The 15,757-nt window shown below is 36.7% G+C and overlaps 1 protein-coding gene across 9 annotated transcripts in view; it reads right to left on the bottom strand.

The window, feature by feature from the left end:
- Positions 1-4,442: 4,442 nt before the first annotated feature.
- Positions 4,443-15,757, bottom strand: part of LOC145668110 (uncharacterized) — a 29,984-nt gene continuing 18,669 nt past the window's right edge. For 8 of the 9 annotated variants that reach the window (XM_081735646.1, XM_081735645.1, XM_081735650.1 and 5 more), the window contains 5 exons: positions 13,088-13,321; positions 11,755-12,169; positions 9,362-9,546; positions 6,606-6,771; positions 4,443-5,005 (listed from right to left, as the gene is read on the bottom strand). In XM_081735646.1, the coding sequence (XP_081591772.1) occupies positions 4,515-5,005; positions 6,606-6,771; positions 9,362-9,546; positions 11,755-12,169; positions 13,088-13,321 (1,491 nt within the window). In that variant the 3' untranslated portion in view covers positions 4,443-4,514. The remainder of the gene's footprint in view (positions 5,006-6,605; positions 6,772-9,361; positions 9,547-11,754; positions 12,170-13,087; positions 13,322-15,757) is intronic. The other variant, XM_081735652.1, reaches the window with a different exon arrangement.

Here is a 15,757-nt window from a genome sequence, read left to right on the forward strand (position 1 = left end):
GGCAACGTGGTGACAGCGGAGCAGAACTGGAGCCCAACATTGATAGCCAGAACGGCTGAAACACGGCAAGGCATCGAGAATAGTTTCTCTTGTAGTATGGTAAGCCATGCATCTTCGATCCGATGCCACAACTCCTCAACTGTAGCTCGAGAAGTTTGCAGGTATGAGAAACATTATGGAATCATCGATCTGACATGTTTAAGCGGCGAGAGGTGGGAGGATCGCGCTGAAAAGAAAGCAGAGCAAGTGTAGTATATCCAGTGAGGTAGTGTAGGGAGTTTCCTGCATAAATGAAATATCCGGCAGGACCTGAAATAAAGGGACTACAATAGAATCCAACACCTTGTTAATGTACCGTTGACTTGTCCAATGTCCGGCAATGCGTAGGAGCCATAAACAGGCACATAACGACATCCCACACCTTAACACTGTGCGCCTGTTCAACGTGGCGAAGCAAAATACAGGCGTCATCCAGCTTAGTGCCACGGACGAGAGAAGTGAATGCGGGCATTGTGATACTGCATACAGAAGCAGGATTCTTTTGGAAAGAAAATATCCAATCTCTTCATAATCAACTCTATTCTAGTATCCCATACCTACGCTCTGTAATCACTCACGCCACACCACCTTTCGCTTACCATTTAAATATGACTGACTGGTTTTCACTTGCTGTCACTATATGACATAACTGGTACTTCTTCGTGGCACTTATACTAATGAACTGTAACCTTCCATGCTCCACGCACTGTAAATTTGGACTTCCAACGATGTCGTCTTAGTGTTGCACTTTTAATGGAGAACAGTAACTTTCTCATACATCCTTAAAGAGTGATGATTCTTAAAGTTACGTGTAAGATACAAGTGTACAGCATATATACGCAAGAATTTAAAACTTACATCAAACTGCATCTTCAAAGTACGAAATAAAGTACAGATTTCAGCAGTAAATGCAACATTGAATTCAGCCAAATGATACAGAGAAAACTCATGCACACTCAGCATTGTTCGTTCTGGATACTGCCTATGACTCAGACAATTGTATCTCATTTCGTGTCGTTTTTCTCACTTGTTTAATGCCAAGTACCATGCATAACAGAACGCACGTTAGTCATCAGGCTGCATGAGTGAAATCCTTAAACGCTCCTACTGACCTGCGATGATGGCAGCACTAGAAAAGTTACAAAGTTATGAAACGAACATGGAACACCTGATACAAAGTATAGCGATGTGCAAAGTACCCCATTCTCATGACTTGGATAAAGGATAATTCTGGATGTTGATTTGTTCAGAAAGTAAACGATAATTCTTTATTATTTATTTATATTGTATTATACATTTTGTTACAAATCTTTCCAGTTTACACAACTTTACCGTTAAGATTATTACCAATTTTACAAAGAATCTAACAAAATCTCGTTTCCTTGGGACATTTACATTACTTCAAAAATTAGATCTGAACACATTGCCCCTACCTGGAATTCGAAAATAATTCACATCTGGTGCCAACAAAACAAAAATAACTTAGACATTGACAAACTACACAAGCCAAAATACATTTTCAAATATCCTTGTCCTAAAATTCAAGTATTATACCTGCAAAAGAGTTTCCAAAAAAGATAACCAGGTAAAGAACAAATTAAAGAAATTGTTTATTTCCACAATAATCAGTACTGTGAACAAAGTTTTTTTTTAATAGGCAGCAAATACAGGGACAATGATTAAAAGGAATCAAAAAACTAAATTAAATCACTGAATAATTTCCAGCAATTGTTCTCTAAATAATGCAAAACTTAATAGATGTTAAAGTAAGAATTCGGTAACCGTAATAAAAATGGTGCTGACTACATATCTAGAGGAAGAATATATTTAACTAAAGTAATATGCAGACACAAGGTAAGCCACTTTTCTTACATATGTGCCCTATAACTTCTACAAGTAGATATGTTTCACTACCTTCTTATTTCTTTTTTCAATAGTTTACCTAATATCGTGTGTTTTGGATTCCTTCTTAAGTGCGGTCTATTCCAAGTACCATCGTTCCTATTAGTTACTTAAAAATGAACGGTAACTTTATTCGTTTTGTTCATTATGGTATGTAAACTAGTTTATAGGCGATCTAACAGTTACATAGAGACTATGATCGGACATAACTGTAAATTTGTTTGGTATGTACGTCATCAGATCACTATAACGAAGCCAAACAGATTCATTCTTTTTTTGAAACTTTATATGCAAAGAAGTGTAGGTCAAAATCATTAGTTTCGAACAAAGAACATAATAAAAATATTCTTTCATCGTCAGTAACCCATATATCCGTTATTTGGGCAAATATAGGTAAACAGTTTTCAGTGCACAGATCAACAGTAACAACAGAAGAAACATCTAATTTAACACCTTTAATTCTTACCCAGGCTACAGAATATATCACAGGATTCGATGTCAGAAAAAACTTTTGTTTCAGCAAACTAGTGATGATAGTTTCCACTTTTCGCTTTTTTCCACAAATGAAAGAGCACACAGGTTTATTTTTTAAAATCATGTCGTTCAATATTAGTTGGTTTTTCATTGCAATTGTTTTGCATATGTTCACACGGCTCGAAGACGCCCTGGCAGCAATTTTAGAAATTTTATGTTTGGCCTCAAACCTCATTGTCCACACTTGGGTCAAAGGTCCAAACTTAAGAAGCATACTAGGATAGTGTAAAAGAAAATGGAATTTTGGTTTTAGCGAACTTTTAGTAAGGTTGCAATATGTCTCATTAAGATCTGCTATTAAATATGTCAGTTGCTCAGACGTATCATTATAAACCCTCTTATTTAACAATCTATCCAAAATTCTACGTAACGCTGTATACAAATTCCACACTTCATTTTTTCTTGGAACATAATAGCCAAAAAGTAAACCAAAATACCTAACTAATGTAACCATTTCAGAAGCAGACGTTCTAAGTTTCAAGTTGGATCCTTCCACTGTTAATGCATTCACAGGTTTGGACGAAGAATCCGGACCGTAATCAAAATTAAACAATCGAGCTTGTACAATATTCAATGGAACTAGTTTCGTCTCTTGAACTAAATAAGTAATAACAAAATTCATTACGTAACGACAACAACCTTCTAAGTAGTCATGTAAAATATCTACTCCTACATTATCAAAAAGTTTAAATCCATTTAAATTAAGGAAAACACATTTCTCCTTGATACCTGTTCTCGACGTATCATTTAAGAGTAAATGTTGCTCATAATTTTCTATGCTCCTCAATGACGTTTTATCTTCATACAACATACTTTGCATCTGCTGTTTGCTACAAGTACAGATTCTACAGTAATAATTTGCCACAAAGTTCTCCACAAAACCCAATATGCCATTTAAGGCTAAATTATCGCCACATAAACACACAACATGAAACTTAATAGCTCCGCTGAAAACATCGGTGGCCACTGATACACCCGTATGGTTTAATTCATTGAGTATTTCAATTATTTTTTGGAAAACTATGTTGTTTCAAATTTGTTCCTGTCAGATGAATGGAACAATGCGAGAAGGAAAATGTGATTCAAAAGGGAAGCGTAGTGAGTGGGGAGACAGGGCAACGACAAGTAAATTGCACCTAATTTATGAATAGTAGCATGACTACCAAGAGGATTCCCAATCTCAAAATCGTCGAAATACAGTATCATGGGAAGGTGAAGGTAATTTTCTTCACTTGTGTTCAGTACATCTTTCCAAATTTTCGCCTGCACAATGTTTTCTAAACAGATTGCATCATTTTCTAAATACTTTAAATATTGTAAGGTTTCAAATAAGACTTTATTAATTGAAAAAAAATTTTGAAGAACAACATTGATAGGTATAAGCTGCATTGTACAAGGTATAGATACAAAACCGACACCATCTCCTGAACGTTTGGACTCCATACGTTGCCCAATTGTAATTTCTATGGGAGCAATGTACGTTTCCAAACGTTCAAAGAATTGAAGACGTTTATATTCTGAACGAAGATCCGTTACACATGCAGCATGTGATGACAACACTTTTTCGAAGCATTCTTGAATGTATCTTGGAACATTATCTCTACCAACCATATTATAAAATTCGGTTTCAAGAATATTTTTTGAGGCATGTAAAAAATTATTCAAGTTTTCCACAATGAACTGAATTGTAGAACGAGGAATAAGTGGCATTGCATGCAGTGATGATACAAATTGTGCTATAGCGTTTTCTTTGGTTATTTCATTAACAAAATCTTGCGTGGGTGTAGAAGGGGTATCAGAAAGTACAATATTTAGGTTTGATTGGGAATCAATGACTGATGGGGACGAAGTACATGTTGAATGGACTAACTAAGTGTCTTTTAAGAGTAACTCCCGATGAAAAGAGGCGAAAGCACCTTCTTTCACCGCAACGGAAATCCCTCGTACCAGTAGTTAACTTCCTGCAGTAAATTCTCATGTGCTTTATTAAGTTAGATACTACAGGGAATTTCTTCGCACATCCGTAACACGTATACATTTTATGTAATAGTTAAGAGGCAAAGATCCGCTAGTAAGTTCCTCACTGCTTGATTTATACGATCGAATTTTGTTTCTATGTTGTAAAATCCTCTCTGTATGACGAGCCAAATATCTGATGCTTCTTCTGGGTATTGAGCACCAACGGACTGAAAAATTTTGAAAGCAACATCTACAGCTTGGATTACACTATGCATGGAATAATATGTGTTATCCACTGCAACATACACTCCCTTCACTTCCGTAAGATTGTCACCAACAAATAACACAAGGGGCTGGAAAGACCGTCCAAGACGTTGGAGTTTGTTCCTTGGGGATTCAACGCACACCTGTACGTCATCTCCTGATGCAACTTGAGTTATGAATCCATCTCTTATTTCTGAGCGCGATGGTTTCCATGTTGTAAATCCTCTCTTCCGTCTGCAGGGCGGAATTCCAATTATGTAAGGAATTAACAAAAGGGCCACTAGACTCCTTGAGTCAGGATCTTGATCTGAAAAGAACAACAGTAGTTATAATCGGGTCGTTCAGTGTGAAAGTAAACTAGAGCTAAATTATAATCGACACTTCTGAGTATTTCAGTTACCGGTAACTGACAAACATTGGTGATAACTAAGAGGGAACTAATTGAAAGAATTAAATAAAATCACTATTAAATGATGCGAAGAATAATTTCAGAAATACGAAGATAAGCGACCAGCTGATATTTACTGATAACACCAGTCATAGTAAAGAAAAATTACACGCTATTATGGTTGGATGTCGAAACATTTTCTCATTCTATTTTTTACCTACTATGACTAATATGGTTTTATTATTCAATGATTTCAAGCCAAGAGTTCCAATGAGTTATCTTAACACTTAATTAACAACTAGCTTCAAAATATATACCAGTGTATTGTTTAGGTCGAACTAAATCCTAGTATTATTTGACAATATTCCTTAGTCTATGAACATGTATGTGAAACTAAGCTATTTTATTGTAAAAGTGAAGGTTCACTAGTTTTCTGTTTAATTTCAGTTCTCAGTCTCTTGATTGCATTACGAATTCAGCACATGCTAAATAGCTCATTATGAACATATGTCATCCCTAGTTTTAGCTTCTAAAATCCATTCAATATCCAAGTTAGTAATTTCTAAATATATATAATTGTCCTTATTTTCTACTCTGCTGATCATGATCGTAAGTTTTCATATATGTTTTATTTACATTTTTGTTTAATGTTACACGGTAATGTTCATTAGGGTAAAAGACAGAACGACGGTAAACTAAAGTGAATGTTAAACTAAACTTTTTTGTGTGCTCTCACTGGGAATTGAACTCGAGACCACGTGCATCAAAGACGCACACACTAGTCACTAGATCAACGGAGAGGCTCTCGCCAAATGGCTTTGTGGTGAACAGTGTGCGTGGGTTTTCTCGACTTCTTAAACAATTTTACCATTTTGTTCACCACCATTAGCACAGTCTCCTTTAGCCTTGGTGCATAACGTCGAAGCCAATATCAACAGTACTGCTTCAATCAACGAAATTTCATCTGGCATCCAAAGCCTTCCTTAGAATAGAAATAATGTGACAACGAATTTAATATAAGTTCCGTAATACAACAGAACGATTAAACAAATGCCATACAAATATGGAGCAGAAACATAAGTGTACATGATAAGGAATAATAACTTTCGCATTTTGTTTTAATTTAAGATGAAACTTCATTCCTTTTCAAAGAATGATAGTTACTGGTCTAGTTGGAAAACTAGTTTATACCGCTGTGGGCCTACCAGTACCTTACCCACTCTGTCTAAGAGAGGAATAATTTTTAAACTCTTGTAAAGTACCCAGAAACAAATATATTTCGTGCTTAGGGAGCCTTTCATGGAAGCCTTTGAACAAAAATAAATAAATAAATAAATAAATAAAAATAAATAAAAATACAAAATACAAAATACTACCTACTTGTGATATGACCCACTTAAGCTGTATTAGAAATATGTAGTGTTAGGACAGAGTGGGTCCAGGTAACATGATTGTCTATGCTCGAAACGCAACTTTCAGAGATACTTCAAAATTCAAAGTAAAATTGAATTTGCATTACCTCTAATTTGTCCTATGTAATTTGAAATTTGATGCTTTAATTCTGGATCCCTGGAAGTCTTTATGCGTTCTTCAGCGATATTGATTATTCTATCTCGTACTGCCACTATAGTACTGAAGAAACAGTTGTCCTTCTCTGGATAGAGGTACAAAAAATCGTGTAACAGCTGAAAAGAAAATTGTAAACATTAAAACACCAATGGAGCAAAAAAAAAAAGTACATATGTTCAACCAACAGCGATACATACACGTACCAGTTGGACAGTCTTACGATTAATTTTTGCAGCTATTTCACAAATATTTTTGTTTATTATTGTTAATATGAGATTGAAGGTAATATTTTGCAAGAAATTAATACTGTAAGAAATCCACCCACAGGTGCAATGTTGTAAGCCACAAACTTACCCGGGGATCAAACTAAGAACCCATGCACGAGAGTTAAGTACTACTGAGCCACCTAACCTAGCAACAAAACAAGTTTTAGTCTCAAGACCTGTAAAGTATTACAATCATTGAACATCTTAAAACTATTTTATTTACCTTGATTTGCAATGACTTAATGCACTGACTATGGTTTAATTCACTTATTTCATATGTAATTAGCATAATATTTTCTATCGTTTTATGGTTTTATTGTATTCTATAGGTTTATATTCGTATCATTGAATTACACGACCAAGAGTTGTATTATTGATTTTAGTTCTAAGCACGTTATTAAAGATTATTATTATTATTATTAAACAAATTGAGTCACACATTTATAAATTATTTATGTCAATTAAAATGTATTAAAATATATTATGGCACAAGTACATGGATTTTAGTTCTGTGTGTATGAAGTTATACTTCAGAACACATAAAATAAATATACTTTTGTTATAATAAGTTAATAAATAATTCTAGTTATACCTCCAATGTGACATTTGTGTCTGTTTCACTGGTTCGTGGAGGAATAGTTGTTAATGCAAGTCATTTCTTCATTGAATGGTTGAAGTCTCCTTTTTTGACGCTTTAATTTCAGGCTACGTCTAAAACTACAACTCTCACAAATACAATGGAATTGGAAATGAACTCTAAGTAATTTCAGTAGAGAAGAATGTTTCAAATTTCACTAATAGCTGAGAGAAGTTATTTTCATAATATCCTTGCAGGAAGCATTAGCAACGTTACGGATATTGTAAATGGGTTCTTGGCCTCTGTGATAATTTGACTACCTTATCACTAAATTCCGGAACACTTTGCGAAAGACATAGTATTACAGTCATGCAAGTTGTTTTAATCCAACAACTTTCGAAAAAAAAATTACAGGAAATTAAATACTGTACAAGTATATGAGGAAGCATCAACAAGTTCGTACAATCACCTAGAATGACGAACAACAACCCCCCTTGGACATGCATTTTATAGTTAGGTCCACGTATGTGAACCATGAACATGGACTAGTTACAACTTTTTCCAGATAAACCTCTGAATGTGCGATGATTGGCAAGCTTGAAGCATGAAGCGTCATTAAATTCCTCCATCTGCAGGGGAAATCACGAAAGTAGATTCATGAAGAGAAGTCTGAGGATGAAACCCCATCCTATGAAAGGATCCAAGTGGAAACCAATTCCAAACTTACAAATGACCACCGCGGACGTCTGTAGATCTGGAAGAATCTTTCATGAATGATGTCGCCTTGATAGAGAAAGTTGAGATAATGGAAGACAGGAGGATTACCATTGAAAATGTTCTGTGTGCATAGATATGGATATGGGTCTACCTGAAATAATACTCACAACCAGCTGCATTTTCAGGAAGTGTCAATACGATGAGTGCCACGACTGCTCATTCCAGAAGGGATCGCGACGACGCTGCAAAGAAATGTTGCATCGCTGTGAGATGAAGAGGACCTTCTAGGCAGACTAATGACAACTGACGAACGCTAGGTTTATTTTTATGATCCATAAGCAAAGGAAATGAGCAAACAATGGAAACACCCCTCCTTCCAACCCTTAAAAAGACAACACAGAAGTCGGCCGCCAAAGTGATGCTTTTAGTTTTCTGAGACTGAAGGGGTCATCACGAAGATTACCTACGACAGGAACTAACTATTACCTATTATTCCCATCTCCTAAGTCACGAGAGGAATTGAAGAAACGTCGTGGAGTGGCCACACAAGGGGTTCTACTGTTGGCAGACAATGTACCAGCTCGTGTCCATGAAGGCAGTGGAATTAGGATATGAAAGGTTGACCCACCAAAGTGACCTTTCTCTTCTCACAAATGAAGCATCCACTCAGAGAATGTTATTTTGACAGTAGGAAAGACGTTATTTCTGAGGAACTATGGTTTCAAAGCCAAACTGCAGACTTTTACAAAACAGGCTTACGGAAAGTGCAGAACCGCTGGCAAAAATGTGTCGCTAGGCACAGTGACTATGTAGAAAGGTACTAATACCATCCTTGTTGCAGTTCTCCTAAGTGGATTTCTTTTAGGTGATTAGGTGATTGCAGTTCTCCTGAGAACTTTGACACCCCCTCGGCACGCAGAAACAGGGATAAAGAGTTCAATAATGTCTTACAATAGGTAAACGTTTACGTGACAGTTTTCACCTTGACAAGGCACATTGGTGTGCCGCGACACACTAGTTGCTGAACACTGCTCTAGAAGAATTTAGAATCGTATAATCATCGTATTTTGATAAACATCTTAAATGCTGAGAGTTGGGGACACCCAATATTGATTAATTTCTCATATATAAACGTACAACACTTACTAATTGAAATCCTTGAGGTTGTTTTAGAGCAGGATATTTGTTAAAATAGTCCACGACAGTTCCTGCACCATCTTCGACTTCCCGCATGCGATTGAGGACTGTGTCGTTCCAATTTATTTCAACTAGTGCCCATGGATCGATACTGTTCTGAAGCCACTGAACTTTTTCATCCACAATTGGCTCATCTAGAAAAGAAAATACACAGTATAAATGACAAATATAAAGATAAGGAACTGTACGGTCTACTGGAGTTGACTTTGGTATTTCAGATATTTCCAGTATTCTGACCGAAAAATGTTTAGAAAACTATGGTGAACCAAAACAACGTGAGTGCCACATACGACTGTATGCTATGGTATTGAATGGCCTGTAAAATGTTACACAAGCAGTCGTCTGTATGCTAACAGAAAAATCAAACTAGTGGACTAAAACAACAACCAGAAGAGTTTTCTGGACCTTTTTTTCCACTCAGAATGCCTTTCAATCCACTTTTTTGGTGTGTTGGTCCTCCACTCCTCACAGCAAACTTTTCTCAGCTAGTTCACCGTATTACATATTTTTACAGTCTCATTACATTTGTACAGAAACAGTCAAGACCAACTAATTACAAATATCAGAGTAACGTGTTTAATGTTCACATTTAGGGGTGCTACTGTCTTGATACTGCAAAAATATTACATGAACGTAACTATATATAAAATATATATTTGCTTTCTCGAACTAGCTAGGTTTCTGATTAGGTTACCAGTTATCTCTATCACTACCTACACCCAGATGAAGGGGCTGCCATCTTGAAGCGTCTCAAAAGGAATTTTCCAATATTACACAATTTTCAATTTATTTTCAGTATTTTCGTTATCGATATAAATTTCCAGTTGCTTTCCAGTATTGCAAGTATCAGTTAACACCCTGTATACTGTAGCTCGAAAACTGAAGAGGCCGCAGTGGCTCAGGGGTAGAGCATTCATCTTCTGTGCGTGAGTCCCAAGTTCAACCAAGCTCGCACCTAGTGGGCTTTGTGTTGAACAAACACTGACGAGTTCTCCAGCTTCCTGCCACTTTCTTCACTTCATTTCATTCATTCTTATTAGTGCAGTCTCTCTTAGCCTATGACAACTGTGGAACGTAAAAAAAAGATTTCTGTTTTGAAGATTGCAGCCAAAAACTGAGCTGAACAACGAATTCTCTCAACCATCCGAAAAGCCTCATTAAACATCTTAGTACTACTAATTAAGCAGACGTTTATATCAGTTATGTCAAGTTTACAGAAAAGTACTGAAGTTAACATGTTTTCTATCAGGTATGCCGCAAAGCCCAGCGGCATATTATGTTGTACCTCTAAACAATGAACAGGGAAAAACCTATAGCACAAGTGAAGAACTAATCGATACTACTAACTACGTTCTAAATCCTGCCATTTAAATTATAAAAATGATTTTAGTCATTAACACAATGTTTATTTTGTGTGCTGTTATGCTAAAAAACACCATTTCTTACTTTCGAAAAATATTGTTTTTCCTGTAATTGATTAGTAGTGATTAGTTAAAAGTGTAAAGCGAAATCCAGTAACTATTTATTGATCGAGTGATCCATATCTAGTCATATTTTCAGGTAGAATGACATGCAAAGTTAGATGCCAAATCCGCCTGACATTGCTATTACAAGTTTATCAATCACTGATTAGAGCTGAATTTTAATAAAGCATATTTCCCTACACCTGTAGATAATACGAAGTTTTAAAACTAATTTTATCGCACATCATTAGTTTAGATACGCCAGTAAAAGTAGTTTATGCAATAATTCACCTGAGTAGGCTTCACGGTATAAAAACCAGTAATACTGTACAGTACCCGTGGGTAAGAAGTTTGCGTACGTGCCTCTGGCGTGGGAAATCCGGGTTCGATTTCTGGCGGAAGTTCGGATCCTACTTTAAACTGTAGGTCCAAGTCTCATATAGCCCCGCTGCTGAACGGTACGCTAAACTAAAATAAAACCAAAAAGCTCCAACTATACCTGGTTTGCACGTTCTATGATTTATCATAGAAGTCATTTATTCTTTAATATTTTAATGATTGGTGTAATATCATTAAGTACTCACTGCATGCAATTTAATAACATTTAGAATAAGTTCGCGTTTCTAATGTCTTGTTACCATGGGAAGATAATAGCTTAGTCATTTCGTTCAGTATGTATTCGTTGACAGAAAATAAGAGTATGTAAATCTAGTACCCAAAACCCATGCCCTTTTAAACTACAAGCTCTGTATGAGCCCTTTCCAGGACTAATTATTATTTGTCATTATATACTTGCTTTCATGTAACAAATTACTTTACATACTATCTAAACTACATACTAGCATGAAACGAAAGCTAGTAAATGTAAGATCTATATACCTTCATTTTCTTCCTCTACTGTTAGTACTGAAGATAAATTCGAAGACGTAGAACGCCTTGATGGACAACTCTGAGGTGAGGTGGGATCTTTTAACTCCCGAAGTTTCCTACTCCGTGTAATGTAAGCTTCGTATAATATTCCGCTAGCATTTCTCTTCGTCTGATATCGTGTTGCAGGTAGCGACGCTGTATAATAAAGAGATGCAGCTTCCTTAGGAAATAGGTCTACAATTTGCTTTGCCAAGGTTGTGAAGTCAAACATCTGGATTTTTCTGTATGGGTTTTCAAAAAGGATGTGCTTAATCAAAAGCCGTCCTACTTCTTTTCGTTGACTTCCGCGCAACAATCCATTGTTTTGTGTTGATGAATTTATTATTGCCTTTCCATCAAGTGTTTCGTTCAGAACATTAAAGACCTGAAACAAAAGATCCGAAAACATTTTCAGTGTGCACTCAGTGGATGTGCTTAAGGAAACAAAGTATTTGAGATTAAATAGACAATATGTTCATTTCTTCATATACAGTATGAGAACAGGAAGGTCGTCCTGTTCTTTCCTAATCTCAAGACCACAGACCTTTCTAGCACTTATTATTATTATTATTATTATTATTATTATTATTTTGTTTTTAGCAATGTATCGTCTTTTTCCCTTCAAATGGTGAAGCAACATTTGCACAGAAGGAATGTCTTGACATCCTTCCTCTTTTTTTCTGTATTTTAAGACGACAGAACATGGCAAGATGGTGCACTGCTAAGTTACATGGTTGCTACTCTCAATTTTTCTACTGATCGTGGTCATATGTGGCACCAATTGAGTGATGCCATTGGGGAGAAGTATGAATGAAATGAACTATGAGTCGTAACATTCACTTGTAAACTCATTACGTTACCTGAAACAAACCCCAGATATCAAGAATATGTATATGAAGGGAGGAAGCAAGTCTCAGAAAATGTCCTAGATATGAAAGCTGTACATTTAAAAAATAAATAAAAGAAGTTAAATGCTCGGCATTGGTAAGTGTAATTTATAAGTGTAGAGTGAGGGTAAATAATAGTATACAAAGACAAACCTTTGATAGGATAATGTAACTAAAGTGAACATAATATGAGTGAAGAATGTGGAGGGACACACCATAAACTTATATAATATAAATAAAAAGCATAAAGAATTTAATTACCATTAGTAAAAGTATGAATTAAAGTGTGTATCCCAATATCCATTTACTTTTGAAACTTGTAACAGATTTTTTGTTTATCCAATCCTATTTACTATGATAAATATAGCAACAATAAGCAAAATAGTAAGGGAAATATCGATGGTATTGATACTTACATATAAAGGGTCAAAAGGCTTCCAACAATTTCCATATATCTGGGATTGACTTCCATCTAAATTGGAGGGGGCTTTATTTACACCCTCGTTATGTCCTTCTGCTTCGTAAGTATCTTCAATTTGTCGTCTTTCTACAAGGTCGTTGTCTGTTGCACTTTTAGCTCCTGTAGCTCTTAGAACAGCATCAGATATATCCACTAAGCAGTCTCCATCATTATAGGAATGAACAGAAACCTTAAGGAAATTAAAAATTTCCATGTTCAATAACAGATCTACGTTAATGAAAAGATTTCATTTATTATTGATTATACTTCAGGTACACACAACTTCAACTCTGATCTTATCATACAAGCAACCTAACATTACCTATACAAAACCCTTAGATGTGGGCCTCAGTTCACAATACGCTGCCTGAAGCTGCTGTGACCAGTAACCAGACGAGAAACCTCGGTGTCGTCTGGAATTAAAGTTTCCCTTTATTTCCGAAAATGAACTGAAATCTAAGTTTTACGTCCCACGATTATGCCGGCTAGACTAAAGGAGACTGTGATGAGAGATGAGTGAAATGGTGGAATGAAGAAGTTGGGAGGAAACTATAGAACCCCGAGAAAACACACGAGCACGATGTTTGTCCACGACAAAGTCCACACGGCGCGAGCTGGGATCGAACCAGGGTCCTCAAGCACCGGAGGTGAACGCTCTACCACTGAGCCACCGCGCCCCCTTTATTTCTGAGATCCGGGAAGCAGCTGTGACTGCCCCAGTTACCTATCGCCTCTGATTACTTATCCATTAATTTGTATGGTTTAGTTTAATTTGATTTTGTTTCCAGTTTACCGTCTCTTTCAGCAGCGAGGTTATATGAGATGTGGACCTACATCTTAACATGGAATCTGAACCACATGCGCTCCTGTCGTTACATCGTCAGTGTGCACAGAAAAACAGAACAAAACTATTTCCTACGGCTTTCATTGATGAAAATAGCAGTCAAATGACTATCTTTATTTTTCTTTTATTGTCTTGCATGGCGGTGTGGACAATCTTACTGATGGTGGATAATAGGGATATTAATAACTGTCCACCCAGAGCGAAGTGTAAATGACGTATATGAAAAATCTAGATTCCGTTTAAGGAAATTATACAAATGTAAGGCATGTTGCAAAATTATGCAGAAGATGCAAACATGTTATGTAACTTTAGAAAACTTATGTCATGGATGGAATACATGACATGTAGAGATGGACAAGGAGAATATATATACAGATAGTTCACTCATTTCACGGCTAGGCAAACTGAAAAAACAGCCAAAATACGATAATGACTATAGCAAAATGAAACGAACGCAATACAAATGCCAGTTCTATGAGCAATTGCGTAACACCATCTTGAACACCCGATCAAACATGCTGTCTAGCAGCGTTTACTGCAGCGTTACATCAATTTGATTTCATGCAGCGATGATGGCATCCTGCAATTCGCAAACACTGTTGTACTGGGTACCGTTGGTGTATACTGAGCGACACATTTCCCATAGGTTATCCATCGCTTTTATGTCTGTGGAATTGGAAGGCCAAGCAAGGACAATCACGTCTTTCTCACGAAACCAATCCCTGGTGGTTCCAGCAACGTGGGCAGTAGCATTGTCCTGTTGGAAGATCCACTCGGGACCAGCAATTCGCGCGACAAATGGCAACAAATTGTCTGCAAGTACTGTTTGGTACGTGGTTGATGTCAGAATTTTAGAATATGCGAAGTTTGTAGTACCATAATAACCAAAGTCCTCCCATATTACAGACTCATCCGTACTGTCGCTTAGAGAACATTTGTTCCTCCTTCCGCAGTAGTACAGTCAGCCATCGGAACAACCCAAATTACATTTATTTTTGTCACTGAAGATGACACGACGCCAATTCTGCTTCCAGGTCACATGTGTTTTGGTCCAGACCAGCAGTCGCTCCTTGTGATGCACCGTGGGTCGTGGCTGACGCTTGTGTTTCTTATATCAGAGATGATTGCAGCATTTCACAGCTCTTGATAGGGCAGATTTATGTACATGAATGTTAGGGTCTCTTGCCAACTGTGTAAGAGATATTCCACCACAACTTAGCTTTCAAACAACTTGTCTTTCCTGTTGTGGAGTTAGTGTATGCGGCCTTCCTGATGAGTTCCTTACTCCATACCGCATCCCAAGTTTAAGAAAATTGTTCACGACACAAGCAGTCCGTCCACTTCGACATGCAATTTCATTAACATACCTTCTTTATATGCCACTATTTGCCCCTTTTCGCACTCAGACAATACTTTGTTACGGACCATTACGCTTCTTACTCGCCACCTCACACAAGCGTCCTCGTCGTAGCACTCACTACCTTAACTTCTATCACTCGTTTGCTAAACATCTCGCATTCTCGTCCAACGCCCTCTATGTTCCGTAGCAGCGACCAAACTACGTGATATGCTAAACATGTCTGCGTTCGTATCATTTTACAACATTTCTCTTGGGCTATTATTCATTTTCGTTTCGCCCTGTCGTCTATACGTATCTATTCCTGCAATACCTGTTTTCGTGTAACAAATACAACAGTGTCACTTATTATACCTCTCATTTTCAGTTTCCTTTATGATCATATAATATGACGATATCTTGTACGGATCGTGTCATTTTGCAAC

This window comes from Thermobia domestica, chromosome 13, assembly GCF_964235325.1.
Source record: "Thermobia domestica chromosome 13, izTheDome1.hap1.1, whole genome shotgun sequence".
Taxonomy (NCBI): Eukaryota; Metazoa; Arthropoda; class Insecta; order Zygentoma; family Lepismatidae; genus Thermobia; species Thermobia domestica.